Source organism: Delphinapterus leucas, chromosome 1 (genome assembly GCF_059928025.1).
Source record: "Delphinapterus leucas isolate spDelLeu-1000000601 "Yukka" chromosome 1, BTC_Dleu_Yukka2, whole genome shotgun sequence".
In the NCBI taxonomy this organism is placed as follows: domain Eukaryota; kingdom Metazoa; phylum Chordata; class Mammalia; order Artiodactyla; family Monodontidae; genus Delphinapterus; species Delphinapterus leucas.
In genome coordinates, this window is record NC_143129.1 from 189,694,552 (window position 1) to 189,718,828 (window position 24,277).

The window sequence follows — 24,277 nt, forward strand, 5'->3', positions numbered from 1 at the left end:
TGCGCTACTGTCTTCTTTACGTTTAGTTGATTTTATGCAGTGAAGTGTTTAAATTCCTTCCTCACCTCCTTTTACGTATTTTCTTTGCGGTTCCCGTGAGGATTACATTTAACACCCTAGGGTTATAACAGCCTGACTTGGGTTTGTATTAGCTGACTTCGGCAGCTTACGAAAGCTCTGCTGCTTTACAACGTTGCTCCTACTCTGCACAGTCACTGATGTCACAGAATTACATTTGTATAACTTGTGTGTCCAGTAACATGAACTAAAGTTTTTAAATGCGTTAGTTTCTTAAGTTATATAGAAAACAGAATGTGGAGTTACAAACCGAAGTTACAGTAACGCTAGCTTTTAGACTAATAATTGCTTTTTTAAAAAATGTATTAGTGTTTTAAACCATGTAGGAACTAAAAGTGCAGTTACAAACCATTGCGACAGTGACACCAGCTTCCATAATTGCCCACGTGTTTCCCTCTGCAGAGCTTGGAGTTACTGTCTGGGGCCCTTTCCTCTCACCTGCGGGGCTCGCTGGGGCATTTCCTGCAGGCGAGTCCGTGGTGAGGAACTCCCGCAGCTTTTGTCTTTCTGGGACTGTCTTGATTTCTTCCTCACTTTTAAAGGTTGTAGGATTCTCGACTGACATTTTTCTTCCTTGAGCACTTTGAATAAATGGGCTCACGGCCCCCTCGCCTCCAAAGAGTCTGATGAGAAACCTGCCCATAATGTTCCTCAGGCTCCTTGTGTGTGACGGGTCATTTCTCTCTTGCTGCTGTCAAGATTCTCTCTCTTTCTCTGGCCTTTAACAGTCCGATTAGAAGGTGTCTCAACACGAGTCTCTTTGAGTTCATCCTACTTGGGGTTTGTTGAACTTCTTGGATGTTTATATCATACCTTTCATCGAATGCCGGATCCTTTCGGCCATTATTTTTTGAAGTATTCTCTCTCTGCCCTTTTCTCTCCTCCTCCTAGGACCCCACAATGCATATAGTGGCCCCTTGATGGTGTCCCACAGACCCCTCAGGCTCTGTTCACTTTTCTTCAGCCTTTTTTCTTCCTCTTCCTCAGCCTTAATGACCCCATTGTCCCGTCTTCAGGTTCCCGGATTCTGTCTTCTCCCTGATCAGATTCACCTCTGAATCCTGCTACTGAGTTTTCACTTCAGTTCTGGTACTTTTCAGCTCCAGATTTTTGTTGTTGTTTCTTTCTAGAAACGTTGGTATTTCCATTTTGTTCACACATCATTTTCTTGACTCCCTTCACACCTTCCTTTACCTCCTTTACCTCTTTGAGCATCTTTAAGACAATTGTGTTAAAGTCCTGGTCAAGTAGACCTGCCATCAAGTCCTTTTCAGGGACAGTTTCGGTTGATTTATTTTTTCTTTGAATGAATCATACTTTCTGTTTCTTTGTATGATTTTGGAGCACTGGACATTTGAATCTAATAATGTGGTAACTCTGGAAATCAGGTTTTCCCCTTTTCCAGGGTTTGCTGTGTTTTGTTATTGTTTCTGGTTCTTTGCTTTTTGATCGCTGTCAGCTCTCTCTGTGCTGAGGATCAGGCTCAGATGTAACCTTACTGTCTTCCCAGGTCTCTTCTGAGCCTTTCCCTAGGCGTGCCTGGTCACTTCCTGGTTTTCCCTGTATACGTCCTAACCTTTAATATCTGACTCACAAATGAGGAAAAAGAGAAAAATGAAGGAGGGGAGGAAAAAAAGTGTGCTGGCCCTTTAAGTCCCCTGGAGTCACTTCAGGAGAGGGGGAGGGGCATGTGACAATGGGACAGGAGCAGCAACTATGGTAGTTCTATTTTTAATCTTTTGAGGAACCTCCACACTGTTTTCTACAGTAGCTGCACCATCTTACATTCCCACAAACAGTGCACAAGAGTTCCAATTTCTTCACGTCTTCACCAGCACTTGTTGTTTTCTGGGGTTTTTTGACGGGAGCCATCCTGATTGGTGTGAGGTGGTGTCTCATTGTAGCTTTGATTTGCATTTCCCTGATGCTTAGTGATGTTGAGCATCTTTTCATGTGCTTGTGGCCATGGGTATGTCTTCCTTGGAAAAATGTCTATTCAAGTCCTTTACTCATTTTGAATTTGGTTGTTATTTGTTTTGTTGTTGTTGAGTTTTAGGAGTTCTCTGTGCATTCCGGGTATTAACCCCTTATCAGATATATGAGTTGCAAATATTTTCTCCCATTCTCTGGGCGGTCATTTTACTCTATAGAAAATGCCTTTTGATATAAAATTTTTTCAACTTTCATGAAGTCCAATTTGTCAATTTTTTTCTTTCGTTGCCTGCACCTTTGGTGTCGTATCTAAGAAATTATTGCCAAATTCAGTGTTGTGAAGATTTTACCCTTTGTTTTCCTCTAAGGGTTTTATTGTTTTAGGTCTTATATTTAGGCCCTTGATCCATTTAAGTTAATTTTCGTGTATGGAATTAGGTAATTCTTTTGCATGTGGACATCCACTTTTCCCAGGACCATTTGTTGAAAAGACTGTCTTTTCCCCCATTGAATGGTCTTGGCACCCTTGTCAAAAGTTATTTGACCATATATGTGAGGGTTTATTTCTAGGCTCTCTGTTCTACTCCATTGGTCTATATGTCTGTCTTTATGCCAGTGCCACACTGTTTTGATCACTGTAGCTTTGCAGTAAGTTTTGAAATGAGGAAGAATGACTCCTCCAGTTTTGTTCTTCCTTTTCAAGATTGTTTGGGCTATTCTGGGTCCCTTGCGATTCCATATGAATATTAGAATGGATTTTCCTGTTGCTTTAAAAAATGTCATTTGAATTTTGATAGGGATTGCATTGAATCTGTAGATTGCTTTGGGTAATATTGATTTCTTAACAATAGTAAGTCTTACAGTCCATGAATGTGGGATGTGTTTCCATTTATTTATGTCTTCTTTCAACAATGTTTTGTAGTTTTATTGTACAAGCCTTTCACCTCCTTGGCTAAGATAACTCCTAAAAATTTTATTCTTTTTTTATGTCATTGTAAATGGATTTGTTTTTGTAATTTCCTTTTCAGATTGTTCATTGTTCATGTACAGAAATGCAACTGATTCATGTGTGTTGACTTTGTATCTTGCTACTTTGCTGAATTTGTTTATTAGATCTAACAGCTTTCTTGTGGAGTCTTTAGGATTTTCTGCATATAAGATCATGTAATCTGCAAACAGAGATAATTTTACTTCTTCCTTCCCAACTTGGATACCGTTTTGTTCTTGACTAATTGCTGTGGCTAGAATTTCTAGTACTATGTCAAATAGAAGTGGGGAAAGCAGGCATCCTTCCCTCATTCCTCATCTTAAAGTAAAAGCTTTCAGTCTTTCACCGTTGAATATTACGTTATGTTATATTGCAATATTATGTTATGTTGCTTTCATATTTGGCTTTTATTATATTAAGGTAGTTTCTTTCTATTCCTATTTTGTTGGGTGCTTTTATTATAAAAGGGTGTTGAATTTTGTCAGATGCTTTTTCTTCATCAATTGAGATAATCGTGTGGGTTTTTCCCCTTCATTTTGCTGATGTCACATACTTCATTGATTGATATTTTTACATTCAACCATCCTTACATTCCAGGAATAAATTCCACTTGGTCATTGTGTATATTCTGTTTGCTAATATTTTGTTGAGGGTTTTTGCATCAATATTCATAAGGCATTTTGGTCTGTACTTTTCTTTTGTTGTGGTATCTTTGTCTGGCTTTGGTATCAGGGTTATGCCAGCCTCCTAGAATGAGTTATGAAGTGTTTCTACCTCTTCAGTTTTTTTGGAAAGTTTGAGAAGGGTTGGTATTCTTTAACTGTTTGGTAGAATTCATCAGTGATGCCATCAGGTTCAGGGCTCTTCTTTGTCAGGAGATTTTTTATTATACATTCAATGTTCTTACTAGTCATAGGTCTATTCAAATTGTCTTCTTTTTTTCTGGTTCAGTGTTGGTAGGTTTTTTGTTTTCTAGGAATTTGTACATTTCATCTGGGTTTGTTGGTATGATTGTTTATGGTACTCACTTACAATGCTTTTTACTTCTGTAGAATCAGTATTAATGTCCCGACTTTCATTTCTGATTTTAGTAATTTGAGTCTTTCTTTTCTTAGTCCATCTAGCAGAAGTTTGTCAATTTTGTTGATCTTTTAGAAGAACCAACTTTTGATTTCATTAATTTTCTTTATTTTTCTATTCTCTCTTTTGTTTATCTCTGCTCTGATCTTTATTATTTTCTTCTTTCTGCTAGTTTTGGATTTAGTTTGTTCTTTTCCTAATTTCTTCAGTAGCAAACATAAGTTGTTGATTTGAGATCTGTCTTGTTTTATGTTTTGTTTTGGTTTTGGTTTTGGTTTTTTGGCTGCACCATGCGGCTTGCGGGATCCTAGTTCCCCGACCAGCAATCAAACCCTGGCCCTCCACAGTGAAAGTTCAGAGTTCCAACCGCTGGACCGCCAGGGAACTCCCTGTCTTGTTTTTTAACGTAAGCTGTGTAATGTAATGTAATGTAATGTAAGTTTTTTCTTTAATAAATTTATTTATTTTGGGCTGCTTTGGGTCTTCGTTGCTCTGCACAGGCTTTCTCTAGTTGCGGTGAGCAGGGGCTCCTCTTCGTTGCGGTGTGCGGGCTTCTCATTGCAGTGGCTTCTCTTGCTGTGGAGCACAGGCTTCAGTAGTTGTGGCTTGTGGGCTCTAGAGCGCAGGCTCAGTAGTTGTGCCGCGCAGGCTTAGTTGCTCCTCGGCATGTGGGATCTTCCTGGACCAGGGCTTGAACCCGTGTCCCCTGCACTGGCAGACAGATTCTTAACCACTGTGCCGCCAGGGAAGTCCCTGACTTTTCAAAACTTGCACTCAGGTGCTCCCACACTGCCATGGTCAGTACACAGGTCTATGATTTCTGGGATGTGGATTGTGTCCTGGGCTGTGCAGAGGCCCTGCCTCCCGCCATGAGCCAGAGGCAGGCCTCACCTCTGAGCATGAAGACAGGGCCAGAGCTCCTGTGTCCCCTCACGGGTGCAGGGTGACAGGTGGGAGAAGAGACCTTGCTGTGAGCCTGGTGTGGTCACCCTGGCTCACTCGGGGTCTTTTGGCAGCTGTCCCTCGACAAGGAGCTCATCGACTTCGGCAGCTATGTGGTGGGTGAGACTGCATCCCGGACCATCACGCTGACCAACCTCGGGGGCTTGGGCACCAGGTTCAAGTTTCTCCTGGCATCAGAGTGCTGTGAGATGGACGCGTCCCCGTCGGTCTTCAACACAGTGAGTGTGCTACTGCTCCTGGTCAACGCCGTGACTGCTCAGCCAAGGGCAGCATGTGGCATCTCCCACCCCGAGACACAGTCCCACGAGTGTAAAGGGGGCCACGTCGATGTGGGCGGGAGAAGGCCCAGCAGCAGGACGGCCTCCGGTCAGTCTAGGTAGAAGAGATCTGTCTCCGTAAGGAGTGCACCTAGGGCAGCAGGATGCTGTCCCGTCATACGTGTTGGCAAGGTGGTGGCCAAGTGCTCCAGGCCCTAAAGTCCCAGCCTGTGGGGACGGGCGGTCCAGCCCAGACACCCCAGGCTGAAAAGCACAGCAAACCCTGCCCCGCACATGCACCTCTCCCAAAGGTGCGAGGGGGGCCCTGGTCCTGTCACGGGAAGGCTGTGCACGTGTGCTGCTGAGGAAGCGGGAACAGGTGGGACCCCATCAGTGGAGACAACTTCCAGCACGTCCAATGGACACTGGGGGGGATTATTTGAGGGTGAGGACAAGTGCCTGGGCCCTCAGGGCTCCCCGCGAGCACCAGCCCTCTCCTGGTGGGTGTCTGTCCGGCTGGACGGCAGCTCCACCCAGGCAGTGCCCTGTGTGTCCCCCCGTGGCCCCTGAGTTGCACGCGGCAGGCACTCTGTCGGTCTGCTGTGAGCCCAGGGGAGAGGACTGGGGGTCAGTGACCTCTGGGAAAGGAGCAGAGGTGGGGTTGGGCCGCTCTCAGCCTGCTGGGATCTGAGCTGAAGCCAGGAGAGCTCGGGGCTGGAGCCTGGGGGGCCCAAGCCCATGTGGGGGAAGAGCAGGCGTCCTGGAGGAACTTGGCTGGGTGCGCACGTGCAGCAGGCTCCGGGACAGGGCCAAGGCGGAGCCCGCCTGGGCGAGAGGGGCCCTGAGCCCCGGACGAGCCTGGCACGGGTCGCCAGAGAGCTGTTGAGGGGTGCTGTGGGAGCCCGCGGCCCCCAGCCCGGATACGGCCAGGCTCTCAACGTGGCGCTCCCCGGATGGCGGGCGCGGACGGATGATGGGAAAGGCAAGCGGAAGCTGCCAGTAAAGGTGTCACGTTCTCTTTTTCAGAGCAGTAGCTTTACATGTGAAGACAAAGGTTTTGACAGTAAAGTCGCCACCAGTTTTTCCGAGCAGCTGACGGCGGGCAATGAGTCTGTGCCCGCAGATGTGCCGAGCCGGAAGGAGTCTGGAAAACTGGACATAAAGGAGAAGGAGGAGGGGCGCCCCGTAGGTGAGCCGGGCCCGCGGCCTGCGCTCAGCACGCAGCCCTGGGCCACCTTGGCAGCAGGGCCCCGAGCCCCAGCCGTTTGACGGGCAGAGGGGCTGGCAGGCCGGGTCGGAGGGCCCCAGAGGGACAGATTCCGGGAGCCACTCCAAGCACGGTTGCGTCCGGCAAAGCCCGGTTGGCAAAGCCAGGCTCGTGCCAGTGTGGTGCCAGGGGGCTGGGCGGTGCAGAATTTTTCCAGGGCTCCAGTTTTAAGTAAGTAAGAAAATATTCATACGTATTTATATATTCAACTACATACTGGTTATGGAGTGGATTAAAATTTGCATCCATATTTAAGCTAACAGAAGACTTAAAGGAAATGTGCAGCTTTGGACCACCAGGCTGGCCACAAGGGGAACTGCCCTCCTCCCTGCCCTTGGTGGCCCTTGTTGGGACATCTGAGGAGCCCTGCCTGGTGGAGGGAGGGAGGGGATGGGGAAGGGGCCGGGGGCTCTGCTGATGGGGTCGCTGAAGGCCCCAGGCTGGCTGGGGCCACCCTGAACTCCGTCCGGAAGTCAAACGCGTATAACACGTGAGGACAGTTTAAAGAACGAGGAAGTCGGCAGCCCGAGCCCAGGCGGAGCTTGAGGAGGACGAGGGCCCACGCGGCCGCGCTCGCCGGACACACCGCCTCCCCAGGGGCGTCCCTCTGACGTTGTCTTCAGCGTTTCCTTGCCTCCCTTTGCTTTTTCCCTCCACGGCCACAGTCAGAAAGGGCTGCATTTCTGCAGCGTCGGAGCCGCGGGAGCACATCCTGAGTCGTTACGTTGCTTAGCGTTGAGCTCTGTGGGGCGTCCACATGGACTGGACGGGGGTCCTCTGCGTGGCGGCTCCTCTCACGAACATGCCTCGGTCACAGGCCACCCCCACCGGCTCACATCAGGGGGATTTCACGGCGCGGGCCGTGCGCGCAGGGGCTCAGGCGGCGTCTCCAAGTGTGTGAGTCTCCCTGGGGCGTGTCTTTGGCGCATCGCGGGGGACGCGCGGCCTCACTGTTGTTACTGCATCTGTTCTTGTCCCGCGTGGCTGCAGCTGGGACTGCGCTACCCAGTGCAGCTGCCACTAGTCACATCTGGCTATTCAGATTTAAATTAACCAAAATTAAGCAATAGGAGAATTTCGTTCCTCCTTCCCAAGAGCCACATTTCAAGAGCTCACAGCCACCCGCGGCCCGTGGCTGGGTCCCACTGGGCAGCTCCGCGGGGTCGGTCTGGAGGCCTGGGAAGGGAGGCTCCCGTCTGTACTGCTCACGCCACCAGTGAGGTTGCCTGTCTTTCCAGGTGCCTGTTTACCATTTGTATTTTCTTTTGTATGAAATACCTGTTCAAGCTTTTCACCCACTTTTTTACGGGGTTGATTGTCCTTTCTTATTTAGTCATAGGAGTTCTTCCCAGATCCTGTATACTTAGCCTTTGTCGGTTAGGAGGTTGCAAATATTGCCTCCAAGTCGAAGTCGTGGCTTGTCCTTTTACTCCCTTTATGATCTCTTTTCTTAAGTCAGAGTTCTTAATTTTATTTTATTTTTTATTTATTTTTTTGGCCGTGCCACGTGGCATGTGGGATCTTAGTTCCCCAACCAGGGATCGAACCCACACCCCTCGCATTGGAAGTGCAGAGTGTTAACCACTGGACCGCCAGGGAAGTCCCAAAGTTCTATTTATTTATTTATTTGGCTGCGCCGGGTCTTAGTTGCGGCACACGGGATCTTCATTGCGGCATGAGGGATCTTTAGTCGCGTCATGCGAACTCTTAGTTGTGGCATGCGTGCGGGATCTAGTTCCCTGACCAGGGATTGAACCCGGGCCCCATGCATTGGGAGCAAAGAGTCTTAACCACTGGACCACCGGGGAAGTCCCAAAGTTCTTAATTTTAATGTTTGCAAATCTACCCATCATTTCTTTTGAGGTGTGTGCTTTATGCCTTTATAGCAACTTTTCCCCTATCCCAAGGACATAAGACATGGCTCTTACGTTTGAGTCTGTGGTCCAGCTAATTTCTGTGTGTGATGTGAGGTAGACGCCAAGGCTCTTCTTTTTCCCACGTGTATGTCCCATTGTTCCTGCAAAACAGGTTGAAAATACTTTCCTTTCCCTGGTGGATCGATTTGTTATCTTTGTTGCAAATGGATTGAGAGTGTGGGTATACTTCTGGACTCTGTATGCTGATCGGTTGACCCATTTACCTCTCCTGACCCAGCACCATCCATCTGGATTATTGTAGCTTTAGAGTTAGCCTTGAAGCCACGTAGTGTTAAGTCACCCAACTTTGCTCTTTCTTTTGGCAAGGTATTTGCTTTGGATGTTTTAGGAACTTGCATTTCCATATGTTTTCTTTATGTATAAATTTGTTTATTTTATTTTTTATTTATTTTTGGCTGCGTTGGGTCTTCGTTGCTGCGTGTGGGCTTTCTCTAGTTGCGTCGAGTGGGGGCTACCCTTTGTTGCAGTGCACGGGCTTCTCATTGCAGTGGCTTCTCTTGTTGCAGAGCATGGGCTCTAGGCATGCGGGCTCCAGTAGTTGTGGCACTCGGGCTCAGTAGTCGTGGCTTGCTGGCTTAGTTGCTCCGCGGCATGTGGGATCTTCCCAGACCAGGGCTTGAACCCGTGTCCCCCTGCATTGGCAGGCGGGTTCTTAACCACTGTGCCACCAGGGAAGCCCCTGGGGGACTGTTGATAAACATTGGTGTGAACATGGGATGCAGGGGTGCATGGGACCCCTGCCTCGGTATTTTTCTAATACTCCAGGAAAGCATCTTTCAAAAGACCGCTTTTGTAAACTCACACGTGGCTTCAAGACCTACTTTAAATCTACAGTAATCAAGACAGTGTGGTCCAGATAAGGACACATGGATCAGCGGATCAGAACAGAGATTACAAAACGTGGAGAGAGGAGAGACGCTGGGGTGCACACAGATGGTTCTGTTCCCAGGGGGACAGAGGGTGAGTGGGTAGGGCTCCCTCCTCACCTCCTCTGCCTCCTGTGCTGGCTCAGGGGGTCAGCTGGCCTTCACCCCCAGCACCACACGTCAGGAGGGGCCGCCTTGCGAGTGGAGTTTGGGCCACCCCCCACGGGAGGTTCGTGGGGGTCCTCACATCAGCTGTGCAGCTCCCAGCGTGGGCCCCTGAGACCTGCTGGCCCAGAACAAGGCTGGTTCAGCATCCAAACTCATCCAATATGGGGCTTCCCTGGTGGCGCAGTGGTCGCGAGGCCGCCTGCCGATGCAGGGGACGCGGGTTCGTGCCCCGGTCCGGGAGGATCCCACATGCCGCGGAGCGGCTGGGCCCGTGAGCCATGGCCGCTGAGCCTGCGCGTCCGGAGCCTGCGCTCTGCGACGGGAGAGGCCACAACAGTGAGAGGCCCGCATACCGCAAAAAAAAAACAAAAAAACTAAACCTAACAGTTAACATCATACTTGATGAAAGATTGGATGCTTCTCCTGAAGGTTGGGAGTACAGCAAAGATGTTCATTCACTCATAGCTATTCAGTGCAATAAGGCAAGAAAAGGAAATAAAAGAAATAAAGTTTGAAAAGAAAAAAATAAAATCAGCTTTATTCACAGACAACATGACTGTCTATCTAGAATATCTCAAAGAATCCCCCAAAAGTTACAGAACTAGTGCGTTTAGCGAGGTCACAGGATACAATATACAAAAATCAAGCATCTTTCTAGATAGAAATTAACAATTGGAAATTAAATTTTTATAAGTATCATTTATAATAGCACCAGAAACATGAACTAGTAAGTTATAAAGCTAAGAAAAAATGTTCAGGGTCTGTATGCTGAAAACTACAAAACTCTGATGAAAGAAATCAAAAGCCTCAATAAATTGGGAGATCCATGGAGCTTGTGGATGGAAAGACTCAATATTGTTAAGAGGTCAGTTCTCCCCAAACTGGCTGTAGATGAATGCAATTCTAATCAAAATCTAGCAGGGCTTTTTATGGGAATTGACAAGCTGATTCTAAAATTTATATGGAGGGACTTCTTTGGTGGTCCAGTGGGTAAGACTCCGAGCTCCCAATGCAGGGGGCCTGGGTTCGATCCCTGGTCGGGGAACTAGATCCCACATGCATGCTGCAACTAAAGATTCTGTGTGCTGCCACTAAGACTCAGTGCAGCCAAAATAAATAATAAATAAAATTTTTTAAACAAATAAAATTTATATAGAAATCTAAAGGACCTAAAATAACAAACAATTTTGAAAAAGAACAAAGTTAGAAGACTCAGACTACCTGATTTCAAGACTTCCTCTAAAGCTGGAGTAACACATAGCGTGATATGGCAGAGAGAGAGACATAGGGTTTCAGTGCGACAGGATAAAGGGTCCAAAAATAGACCCACACAAATATGCAAAGGTAATTCCTTGGAGAAAGAAAGTCTTGTCCTCAAATGAGACCTTAACAATTAGATAAACATATGCTCCCAAATTAACCTCCATCCATTCCTCTCGCTGTAAACAAAAGCTGCTCAAAATCATAGATCTAAATGTAAAGCCTAAAATCATAAAACTTCTAAAAGAAACATAGGAGAAAATCTGTGTAACCTTGGTTTGGGCAAAGATTTCTTAGATATGACATCAAAAGCATGATCCATTCTTTAAACTGTACAGTTTAAACTGTAAACTGTACATCCAAAAAAAAAAAAAACCTCTGGACTTCATCAAAACTAAAACTATCTGATCTTCTAAACAGACTGTTAAGAGAATGAAAGATAAGCCACTGAGGGCTTCCCTGGTGGCGCAGTGGTTGAGAGTCCGCCTGCCGATGCAGGGGACGCAGGTTCGTGCCCTGGTCCGGGAAGATCCCACATGCCGCGGAGCGGCTGGGCCCGTGAGCCATGGCCGCTGGGCCTGCACATCTGGAGCCTGTGCTCTGCAACGAGAGAGGCCACAGCAGTGAGAGGCCCGCGTACCGCAAAAAAAGAAAAAGATAAGCCACTGACTGGCAGAAAATATTAGCAAATCACGGATCTGATAAAGAACTGATCCAAGTAAGTCAGAAAGAGAAAGACAAATACGTATGCTGACACATATATATGGAATTTAAGAAAAAAAAATGTCATGAAGAACCTAGGGGTAAGACAGGAATAAAGACACAGACCTACTAGAGAATGGACTTGAGGATATGGGGAGGGGGAAGGGTGAGCTGTGACAAAGTGAGAGAGTGGCATGGACATATATACACTACCAAACGTAAGGTAGATAGCTAGTGGGAAGCAGCCGCATAGCACAGGGAGATCAGCTCGGTGCTTTGTGACCATCTAGAGGGGTGGGATAGGGAGGGTGGGAGGGAGGGAGACGTAAGAGGGAGGGGATATGGGAACATACGTATATGTATAACTGATTCACTTTGTTATAAAGCAGAAACTAACACACCATTGTAAAGCAATTATACTCCAATAAAGATGTAAAAAAAAAAAAAAAAGAACAGATCCAAAATGTATAAAGAACTTTGAAACCTCAATTAGAAAACAAATAACCCAGTTTTCAAATGGGCAAATGACTTGAACAGACACTTGACCAAAGAAGATGTGTAGATGGCAAGTAAGCACATGAAAAGACTCGACAACAGTAGACAGACGGAAAAACAAGTTAGAACCACAATGGGCCGTCACTACACGCCTGTTAGAAGGGCGAGATTAAACCCCAGCCCCTGACAGAAGCAAGTGCTGGTGAGGGGCTGCCGTGACTCTCGTCCGTTGCTGCTGGGAGTGCGCAGTGCTGTAGCCACTGTGGAGAGCAGTTCAGCAATTTCTTATAAAGTCGAACAAACCCCGTACAACCCAGAAACCCCACTCCTAGGTACTTACCCAAAGAAATGAAAACGAAATTCAAACAGAAACCTGCATGTGAATTCATGTAGAGGGATTCTTTGTGATTGCCCACGTCTGCTGCCTGGTGAGTGGATAAACAACCTGGCACCTCTCTGCTCTGCAGCGCTACTCAGCAATGAAAAGGAATGAACTGGGGACCCACACACAACACGGATGCACCTCACGACATCACACTAATGAAAAACGTCAGACGCAGAAAACTGCAAACCATGTGATTCCATTTATGTGTCATTCTGGAAAAGGCAAAACTGTAGAGACAGAACACAGACCAGTGGTTGCCAGGAGCCGGGGAGGGATTGACTACTAAGGGGCACAGGGAGAGCTGGGGTGGGAGGTGATGGAAACGTTCTGTATCTTGATTGTGGTGGGGGATACACCCTGTATGCATTTGTCAAAGCTTTCAGAAGTTTACACTAAAAAAAAAGAAATGGGAGAGAAATCCCTCAACACAAACGACAGAGAGCATTACGATCTTGCATGCTTCAGACATTATATGATCAGACATTGAAAATAAAATAAGCACACTTAATACTTTGAAAAATATCACAAAGGAATAAGATCAAGTAGAATTGAAATGAAGGACTTCCCTGGTGGCGCAGTGGTTAAGAATCTGCCTGCCAATGCAGGGGACATGGGTTCGTAGACCTGGTCCGGGAAGATCCCACATGCCGCGGAGCAACTAAGCCCATGAGCCACAACTAGTGAGCCTGTGCTCTAGAGCCTGTGCTCTGCAACAAGAGAAGCCACCGCAATGAGATGCCCGCGCACCACAGCAAAGAGTAGCCCCGCTCGCCACAACTAAAGAAAGCCCGCGCGCAGCAACGAAGACCCAACACAACCAAAAATAAATAAGTTTATTCTTTTAAAAAAAATAAACAAAATGAACCAAATAAAACTTCTAGCAGTAAGAATATGATCACTGAAAACAAACAAAACCCCAATCACTGGGCTAAACTGTGGATTAGACACTGCTGAAGAGACAATTAGGGAACTAGAAGATAGAGATGGAAACATGAAAGAAGCAGTACAACATGTGTACTGTTGAGGATGAGTAAGGAGCGACTTGTCCGTTGGAATCAGGAAAAGACAGTATTTAAAGAGCTACTTGCTGAGAATGTTCTAAAATGTCAAAATGCCTCTAACTCCAGGAAGTGAGTGGACGCATGGAGCAGATACACTGCACACATAATTAATGAAAGTCTTCCTAATCGTTAACAAGCCTGATTCTAGAATTAGTGGAAGCACACCGTATTCCCAGCAAACTGACCAACACGATTCCACCCTGGGTCACCAAGTGACCCCAGCCAGCATCCATGCAAGATGAAGCAGCTGACCCCAGGGTCTGGCCTGGACTCAGGGCATAGGGAAGGACCCCGTGGGCCCAGGTCTGGGCTCTCACCAAGGTAACTCCTGAAGCAGACAAGGACGTAAACAGTGGGGTGGTGGGAGCCAGCTGGCCCACTCGCCCCCACCCAACCTGGTGACAGTCATAGCTGCTGGCTGCATGGGAAGTCTGCCACATTGGAGGAGCCAGAACTGGGGGCCTCTGCCTTTACAACCCCAGGCCCCAGAAATGGTGCATACCGCCCTGTGGTGGCCTGGGGCAGGCCGCAGCAGTGCACCTGGGGTCTCCACAGGGCCAGCCTGGCAGCCCAGCTGGGGAAGGACTCAGAAAGGACGCTGACCTTCACCTCTCCTATCAAACTGGGTCTGTTCACTTGCAAAGTCAACAGGAAGACCTTCTCAGTTGAGAGGAAACAGGGTCTACCCTTCCTGATGGATGGCCTGCCATTCTTGGGGTGCCCCCCCAAATCCCGAGGGGCGGGCCGGGATCCATGGCCCACCAGTGGGGAAGAGATGTTCAAAACATGCAGGCAACGTGCACACAGACAAGGCCAAATGAGTGTGAAAATGAGGCTGCGAACATGTTATTATCATCTGAAAGTGGACATTGTGTTACATTTCCAGAGCTCAGCAGCCTCTCGGGCTCCGGTGGGTCCCTGGGAAATGGCTGACCCCCTCCCCACGCCCCACCCTGGCCCAGCCCTGACACAGCACCCTGCTGTTTCCTCCTCTTCATACAAACCCCCTTGAGCCCACTTTCCACTCCTCCTGCTTTGAAGTGAAGCCCCAGATGGTCTACTTCTCGGCTGTCCCCTCTCCAATGCGCTGCTCTCAGGCCAATGCACCCACCGGGCCGCCCTGGGGCCAGCATCCTTCACCCACCCCCTTCCCTGCGCTGGGGCTTTGGGCAACTAGGGACCCTCTCCCACCCCAGCCTCCTGCTCCAGAGGTCGCAGTGCCCACTGTCCAAGTCCACCTGAGAAGCCCCAGGCCTGGGGCTTGAGCTGGGAGTTCCCGAGGTCCCTGACCAGGAGATGGCCACGGGGGGAGGGGGTCTGCGGGGGCACATCCATGCAAACCTGGGGCCACAGTGATAGCCTTCTGTGGCCCCTAGCCCTGGGAAAGGGTGGGGTTGCTGGAGATGGTATTGTCAGGAGGAGCTGTCTGCGCAGGAGGGCTGGGGTGGCCCCCACGAGCCCCAGAACAGCACCTGGTCTGGGAGAGGGAGGGGGCCGGATGGTGCCCTAGCGCCCCAGCTCCCCCTCGGGCCTCACGGCCCCGGGAGGCCAGGTTGGGGGTGGCCACGCCTCGGGTGTGGCAGAGCTGCCCAGCCATGCCTGGCCAGCCTCACACCTGGACCCCCTCTCTTCCAGAATCAGAGGGAGTGACCTTGACCACCATCGTGACTGTACCTCCCAACGAGGAACAGACGGAGTTCTCACTGGGAGAGGTCAGGCCCACCTTCTTCCGGCCCCCAGGGTGGTCTGTCCATCTGACCAGAGCCGGACTAGACTAGTCTGGCCGCTGGACTCACCTCCTCTGGGCAGTTAGCTGTCTCAGCCGGTGTCCGGCTGCCCTGTCTCAGGCTGGGGCCGGGCGGGTCCAGAGCCACAGAGGCAGGGCCCTGGGTACCCCTAGTCCAGCTCAGAGGAGACACCAATGCAGGGCCTTCCCAGCCAGAGCGTGGGGGCTGTGCATGTGTGTGCAAGGACCGTGTCATCAGGAGAGCGAGTGCACACATGGGGGCTGCCACCACTCGCCCCCGCAGTGACCCGGCTGTAGTGAGGCCACGGGAGACACCATGACGGGAACGTGAAGGCTGAGCGGCCCTGCCCACCTCTCTTGCCGTGCAGATAACAGAGGGGGAGATTGGCCCCTTCAGCACCATCAAAGTGCCCGTCATCTTCACCCCGATTGTCCCGGGAACGGTCTCCACCAGGTTCAAGGTCGTGTTTAAGAATCAGCAGTGCCCGACCGTGAGTACCCTGCTGCTCCCTGGGCACGGGGTCCCCGCCCTCTGCGCTCCCTCCACCACGACCACGTGAGGCTGCTGCCCGCACTGCCCGCGCTTGCATGGCTAGTCAGTGGCACACATGGCTGGCAACATAGCCAACACATTCACACCTGTGAACACACATGCACACACACACACGCACACACACCTTGCACTTAATCACTAGGGATGTCTTTCTTAATTTCCCAGTAGTTAAAATTTGTCATCATTACTTTTTAGATTTGTTGTAAGTTTATTAAGTTGAATTATGCTCAGACAATATAACCGGCTAAGTCTTTTTTTTAATTTGTTAGTTTTCTTTGTGACCAAAGGCAAGATTGATTTTATACGTATGAAATGTGCATATGAAGAAAGTGTATTTAATGTCTGTAAACAGATTTATTAGCTGGATTATTCACATTATTCATACCCCTCCGTGGGTTTTTTTTTTTTCAAGTCATTTGCCAATTTTTCTATTGTATTTTGTTTCTTACTAGGATTTTGAGTTTGTGGAGGTATTTTTTTTAGTTACAGGTGTACAGCATAGTGATTCAAAAATTCTATAGATTATATTCCATTTAAAGCCATTATAGGGAACTCCCCGGTGGTCCAGTGGTTACGACTCAGCACTTTCACTGCTGTGGGCCCGGGTTCAATCCCTGGTCGGGGAACTAAGATCCCCCAAGCCATGCAGTGCAGCCAAAAAAAAAAAAAAGTTATGCAATTCAGTTATAGTCCCCGTGCTGTCCCGTATATCCTTGCAGCTTATCTATGTTTTAAAATATTTATTTATTATTTATTTGGCTGCGCCGGGTCTTAGTTGTGCCATGCAGGATCTTTTAGTTGCAGCATGCGGGATCTAGTTCTCAGACCAGGGATCGAATCTGGGCCCCCTGCATTGGGAGTGCAGAGTCTTAGCCACTGGACCACCAGGGAAGTCCCTGTAGCTTATCTATTTTATACATAGTAGTTTGTGTCCCTTAATCCTGTACCCCTATCTTGCCCCTCCCCTGACCCTTCTCCCCACTGGTACCCACTAGTTTGTCCTCTATATCTGTGTGTCTGTTTCTGTTTTGTTATATTCATTCAGTTGTTTTATTTTCTAGATTCCACATATAAGTGATAACATACAGTGTTTGTCTTTCTCTGTCTGACTTACTTCACTAAGCATGATACCCTCTAGGTCCGTCCATGTGGCTGCAAACGTCAGGGTTTCATTCTTTTCATGGCTGAGTAGTATTCTGTTGTATATATGCACCATGTCTTCTTCATCCATTCCTCTGTTGATGGACACCTAGGTTGCTCCCATATCTTAGCTATTGTAAGTAATGCTGCCATGAACACTGGGGTGCATGTATCTTTTCAAATTAGTGTTTTTGTTTCTTGCAGGTGTATACCCAAGAGTGGAGTTGCTGGGTCATACGGTGGTTATATTTTTAGCTTTCTGAGGAATTTCCACTCTGTTTTACACAGTGATTGCGCTAGTTTACATTCCCACCAGCAGTGCACGAGGGCTCCCTTTTCTCCACATCCTCTCCAACGCTTGTTATTTGTAGACTTTTTGATGAAAGCCATTCTGACAGGTGTGAGGTGATATCTCATTGTGGCTTTGATTTGGATTTCCCTGATAGTTGTCAATGCTGAGAATCTTTTTATGTGCCTGTTGACCATGTGCATGTCCTCTTTGGAAAAATGTCTATTCAGGTCTTCTACTCATTTTTTTTTTAACTTGTTTATTTTTTATTTTATTGGCCATGCCACACAGCATGTGGGATCTTAGTTCCCTGACCAGGGATCAAACCCGGGCTCCCTGCAGTGGAAGCGTGGATTCCTAACCACTGGACCACCAGGGAATTCCCTTCTGCTCATTTTTTAATTAGGTCGTTTGTTTTTTGATATTGGGTTGTATGAGCTGTCATATATATTTTGGATATTAATCCCTTATCATTCATATCATTTGCAAATATTTTCTCCCATTCAGTAGGTTGTCTTTTCAATTTTGTCAGTGGTTTCTTTCACTGCACAAAAGCTTTTATGTTTAATTAGGTCCCATTTGTTTATTTTTGCTTTTGTTTCCTTTGCCTTGGGAGACAGATTCCAAAAAATACTGCTACAATTTATGTCAAAGAGTGTTCTGCCTACATTTTCTTCTAAGAGTTTTATAGCTTCCGGTCTTACATTTAGGTCTTCAATACATTTTGAGTGTATTTTTGTGTATGGTGTTAGAGAATGTTCTAATTTCATTCTTTTACATGTAACTGTCCAGTTTTCCCAGCACCACTTGTTGAAGAGATTGTCTTTTCTCCATTGTATGTTCTTTCATCCTTTGTCATAGATTAGGTGACCATAAGTGCATGGGTTTATCTCTGGGCTCTCTTTCCTGTTTCATTGATCTATGTGTCTCTTTTTGTGCCAGTACCATGCAGTTTTGATGCTTGTAGCTTTGCAGTATAGTCTGGAGTTCAGGGAGGATGATTACCCCAGCTTTGTTCTTCTTTGTCAAGATGCTTTGGCTTCCCTCCATGTTCCTTCCACACATCTATCTTCCCTTATGACCCGATCTTTGACAAGTTCTCCTTACACTTTTTTTTTTAACATCTTTATTGGAGTATAACTGCTCAGTTATATTGGAGTATAACTGCTCAGTATAACACAGTACAATGGTGTGTTAGTTTCTGCTTTATAACAAAGTGAATCAGCTATACGTACACATATATCCCCATATCTCCTCCCTCTTGTGTCTCCCTCCCACCCTCCCTATCCCACCCCTCTAGGTAGTCACAAAGCACCGAACTGATCTCCCTGTGCTATGCGGCTGCTTCCCACTAGCTATCTATTTTACATTTGGTAGTGTGTATATGTCCATGCTACTCTCTCACTTCGTCCCAGCTTACCCTTCCCTCTCACCGTGTCCTCAGGTCCATTCTCTATGTCTGCGTCTTTATTCCTATCCTGCCCCTAGGTTCTTCAGAACCATTTTCTTTTTTTTTTTAGATTCCATATATATGTGTTAGCATACGGCATTTGTTTTTCTCTTTCTGACTTACTTCACTCTGTATGACAGTCTCTAGGTCCATCCACCTCACTATAAATAACTCAGTTTCTTTTTTTTATGGCTGAGTAATATTCCACTGTATATATGTGCCACATCTTCTTTATCCATTCATCTGTCGATGGACACTTAGGTTGCTTCCATGTCCTGGCTATTGTAAATAGAGCTGCAATGAACGTTGGGGTACATGACTCTTTTTGAATTATGGTTTTCTCAGGGTATATGCCCAGTAGTGGGATTGCTGGGTCGTATGGTAATTTTATTTTTATTTTTTTAAGGAACCTCCATACTGTTCTCCATAGTGGCTGTATCAATTTACATTCCCACCAACAGTGCAAGAGGGCTCTGTTCGGCTGCTTTATTGTTTCATGCATGAGGGTTTATAGTTGTTTTCTTATCGTGAATTGTGCCTTTCACCAGAACCAAACATCCCCCTTCATCCTGCTGCTCATGGCACCTCTATATCCAGCTGATCCCACAATAACGACAGGGCCACTCCTGCTTTCCTCTGCTTCACCTTCACCTCATATCCCTTTGTCCTCCCCCCCGCCCGGCCGATATTTATCCTTTTTTAATGACTTCGTGTGTCTTTTAAGGAGCCAGGTTTTGTCTGTGGACCCAGACTAATGTTGTCTGCCTTTAGGGGGAGAATCCAGTGCATTTGCAGCATAATATTGACCCTTTGTTTTACTACTTCCATTAGTTTTGTCTACTATTCATTTTATCATATGGTTTCCTCACTTTCAGTTTTCTTGTTTTCATTGGTTTGATCAAGTTGCTACTTATTCCTTTTTTCCCTGTTATTTGGAAATTCTACTTTCATTCAATGAACAGTCCCCTCCCCTTTCCCAGCCCTTAAATCCCACATGACTTTCTATTTCTTTTTTTTTTTTTATAAATTTTTTTTTTTTTTTTTTGGCTGCATTGGGTCTTTGTTGCTATGCGTGGGCTTTCTCTATTGTGGCGAGCGGGGGCTACTCTTCATTGTGGTGCGTGGGCGTCTCATTGCAGTGGCTTCTCTTGTTGCGGAGCACAGGCTCTAGGCATGCAGGCTTCAGCAGTTGTGGCACACAGGCTCAGTAGCTGTGGCTCGCAGGCTCTAGAGCGCAGGCTCAGTAGTTGTGGCACACGGGCTTAGTTGATCCATGGCATGTGGGATCTTCCCAGACCAGGGCTCAAACCCACGTCCCCTACAGGCAGGCAAATTCTTAACCCCTGTGCCAGCAGGGAAGCCCCGAATTTCTATTTCTTAAGTGCAAGAGGACACTCCTCCAAGACGGTTGGTACCCCAGCAGTTCACTCCACCACCACTTCCTTATGACCAAAATAAAACATGATTTGGGGTCCCTTTTATTTACCCTCTTTCTTGGCCCTCAATGTCTCGGTTTCACTTAACTGTCATTAGAATTATTAGCATCTCCTCCGACTCTGCCCCCACTGCTTCAGGAGTTCTGACCCAACACCGTGGTCCACGATTCCAGGCAGGTGGCCATGTCCAGGTGTGACCATTTGATGATCCTGTGCTCACCACGCTCTCCTCTCCCCTCGCCATCAGGAGTCTCTGCTCTGGTGTGTTTCCCATATAGGAATGAGTCTGTCAGGGGCCAGGGATTTGAGACACAATATTTATTTATTTGTAACGGAAACCCCAAGGAATAGGCCATACCCTACAATCCCCCACAGTGTACCATAATACTCACACTGTTCCCACACGTCCACAGTAACCATGGAGTCCCACAGTTCCCCGCGGTAGCCCCATAGGTCCCCACAGAGCCCCTGCTGTGGTGTCAGGAAGGAACAGGGACCAGACCTGGGTAACTGAGCACTTGGAGAGGATGGCCTGGCTGGGGCTGTGACCTCAGGTCAAGGATACTCCAGCCCACGGGGGCCCTGCCAGACGAGCCGGGGCAGTGAACACCCTGACCACTCTCCTACCCCACCTCCTCACCTGGGGGTGGTACACACGCAGCCCCTGGGGCGGCTCCCGGCCTCCAGGGGTGAATGGGATCTGGATTCCCACTCTGCCCGCCTGCTTTCCTGAGATGGGTCCCTCGTGACAGGTGCTGGGTTCTGCCGGCCTGTGAAACCCCTCCCGTCCAGGGGTGTGAGGACGCTGCCCACGGTCTCCGCGTGAGGATGGCCCCAGCGCAGACTGGCCCTTCGTTTCCGTGTCTGTGCCTTTCTCACCCTCCCTGGCTAGCTCCTCTGTAGACGGGGCCTTCCTGTGCCGACCACCCCATCTGCTTCACGGACGCCTGTCCCCCGACCTCGTGTGTCACGTGTCACCGCATGTGTCCGCCTGCTCGCCTGGCCCTGATTCCGGTGCCGGCGGGACCAGCCTCTTTGTGACCTGCCTGGCCGTGCAGTCAGGACGCTGCTCCGGGCCTCAGCGCCTCTCGGCAGCAGCCCCCGCCCGCCCCCCTTGGTGGATCAGCGTTCACCTGCTGTCACCACTGCCTTTGAGTGAGGTGGCCGTGCTTCTCCTCAAATCCCCTCCTGAGTCTCCCAGCTGCTCCATTTCTCTGGACGTGCTTTCTTTTTATTCTGTCCATCTTGTCTCTGGCCCTGGAAATGGGTTGTATGTTTCAGTGACCCTGTGGCCTCGGATCCGGCGCTGGTGTGTTCTAAGGTCACGGTCCTGCAGGTGGTAGAAAGGGAAGCCCTCCACCCAGTTGTGTGGGCTGGTGGTCACTGTTCCTGCCTGAGGGGGGCTGCTGTGCACAGGCTCTCTCTGCAGGACATCCTGGTCTGACTGCAGGAAGCCGACACCAGGGTCCGAGGTGGGGAGAAGCACGTGCCTCCTGGGCCCTTCGCGAGCCCTGAGCTTCCGTTTGTATCAGCTGCGTGTACTGCCTGTGTGATGCATGAGTCTGCAGTAAAACGGCTGTTGGTTTTTTTCGATAAATTTATTTATTTATTTGTTTGTTTTATTTTTGGCCGTATTGAGTCTTCGTTGCTGCACGCGGCTTCCTCTAGTTGTGGCGAGCGGGGGCTACTCTTCATTGCGGTGCGCGGGCTTCTCCTTGCGGTGGCTTCTCTTGTTGCGGAGCACAGGCTCTAGGCGTGAGGGCTTCAGTAGTTGTGGCACACAGGCTCAGTAGTTGTGGCTCGCAGACCCTAGAGCACAGGCTCAGTATTTGTGGCGCACGGGCTTAGTTGCTCTGTGGCATGTGGGATCTTCCCGGACCAGGGCTCGAACCCGTGTCCCGTGCATTGGCAGGCGGACTCTTAACCACTGAACCACCAGGGAAGCCCGGGTTTTTTTAAACAGCTAAAAATGTTGATATTTATGAAGCTGCGTGGTGGGTACATGACCATCCATCGTACCATTCTATCTTTTTATGTTTAAAAATTTTGAAAATAAAAAGGATTGTTTAAATTATATGATATAAAAAGTGCCATAGATCTCCAAAACATGGCCAGTTTAATTATTAACCTTCCAGTTTTTGTAAGAGTCACAAAACACTGCCGCTGAGCTCTGCGTTAGTACTCACGGTCACCGCCTGCTCTGCTGATGGAAATACGTGCTGTCGGATTTTCATGTTCAAATTCAGTTATATTTCAAAGTCGTCGGTGTTGCTATCGACGTGCCAGTCTGGGTGCCAAAGCCCAACGTAGACCTGAAGATCTGCATGTACGACCGGCTGTATCAGGACTCCATCCTCGTCCACACACGGTGAGCCCTCGGCGGGGGTGAGGTCACGGACCTCGGGGTGGGGGTCACCTGGGGTTACCCCGAGGGCCCACTGGAATCCCAGGGCTGTCACAGGAGGGAGGCTGGAGGGCCAGAGTCAGACAGAGGTTGGCAGATGCTAGGCTGCTGGCCTTGAAGATGGGACAGGGGCCACGAGCCAAGGGACACGGTGCCTCCAGAAGCTGGAAAAGCCAGGAAACGATTCCCCACGGAGCCTCTCAGGGGACCAGCCCTGACCGCAGCTGGGCTTCCGCCCCGGGAGACTGTGTCCGGTTCTGACCTTCAGAACCGTGAGAGTAAGTCAGTGTTGTCACCCCTGCGTCTCTGGGGAGCTCGCCCCCAACATGGCCAGGCCAGGCCCCTCTCAGACACAGACAGGGAAGGAGGCATGTCCTCTGAAGGACCATGGACGGAGCCCCAAGACAAGAAGCATGTTTCACTCGCAGTGTTTTGCAAGGGCGTCCGGACACCACTGTTGTCATTTCTTTTTTACGCTCTTTTTAATTTTTAGTGAAATTCAATTACATGGAGAAAAGCAGGCAAATTCTACAGTTAGAGCTTAATGGGTTTTCATTAACCAAACACACCTGCGTACCTGGCAGGCTGCTGACACACGGGGCCCCGCTTCCAGCCTGGGGGCGGGGTGGGGGGGCGATGGGCGGCCTGGGTGGAAACGGACTGGCACGTGCGCCAGCCGCTGGGTCCCTGGGCCTCAGCACTGCAAACGTCAGGGGGCCTGTTCTCACCGGGGAGCTGGGAACTCGGGACAGGACTCAGGTGGATTTGTTCAGGAAACTAGGTTTTGCAGGGCTCTGGTCAGTTTACCTCGGGACACAGAGCGTGTCCACTCCTGGGCAGGGTGGTGACGGGGAGCCGGGGGGTGGGGGGAGTTGTGGTTTCTCAGCCCCTCCCCAAGCCACAGGCTCGACGTCGTACATTTGTTGAGTGATTTTATTATATTTTTTTAAAGACTTTTTTTAACGTGGACCATTTTTAAAGTCTTTATTGAATTTGTTACAATATTGCTTCTGTTTAATGTTTTGGTTTTTTGGCCGCGAGGCACGTGGGATCCTAGCTCCCCGACCAGGGATCAAACCCGCACCCCTTGCACTGGAAGGCGAAGTCTTAACCACTGGACCACCAGGGAAGTCCCTGTTGAGTAATTTTAGAATTCAGCATTACTCACTTGTTTAATTTACCGGGTTTACGGACACAGGTGTAGCAAAGGAGCTCGTTCGCAATGACCCTGGTCACATTAACAGCTGCTCAAGGAGGAGCCCAGCCAGCACGGGAACCTGGGCGGGGCTGCTGCCTGCTGAGGGCGGGAGGGCCAGTCTGGGCACATTCCATGGCAGGGGACACCCAGTGCTGGGTGACACTGGGGCCAGAGGTCACTGAGGGGAGGGGCTTGGTGACACTGGAGGTCAGAGGTCAAAGGGGCCCCCTTTTACTCCTCCTAGGCCAGGAGCACCCAGGAGCCCGTGGATCTCCCAGGGGTCCCTGTCTGGCTGTGGGCTCTCCTTGCAGAGGGGCTCAGCCCTCAGGGTGAGGCCCCAGCAGCCACGAGGCAGGCAACAATCGCCCCAGGCAGTTAAGAAGGGGCTGGAAGGCCTGGGAGGCTCTGGACCATGGCTCAGGGTTCCCGGGCAGCCCAGGAAGGCCTGGGGCAGCTTGCCCATCACCTTTCTTCCTGGAGACTGGAAGGCAGGAGGGGAGGGGCAGCGCACCGATCGGGGCTGTGGCCTGGGGTGGCTAGGATGGGGCGCCCCACGTGGCTGGTTGGGGGCACATCTGGCTTCTCTGGCTGGCCCTGAGTTGAAAACAGGGACAAAAATTG

At 49.1% G+C, this 24,277-nt stretch overlaps 1 protein-coding gene across 1 annotated transcript in view; it reads left to right on the top strand.

Annotated features, from left to right (window-relative positions):
• The window catches only part of CFAP74 (cilia and flagella associated protein 74), a 60,056-nt gene that overhangs the window by 19,664 nt on the left and 16,115 nt on the right, over positions 1–24,277 (top strand). The window contains 5 exon segments of the mRNA XM_089901910.1: positions 5,095–5,259; positions 6,325–6,487; positions 15,075–15,151; positions 15,555–15,677; positions 22,301–22,422. Of these exon segments, the coding sequence (XP_089758036.1) occupies positions 5,095–5,259; positions 6,325–6,487; positions 15,075–15,151; positions 15,555–15,677; positions 22,301–22,422 (650 nt within the window).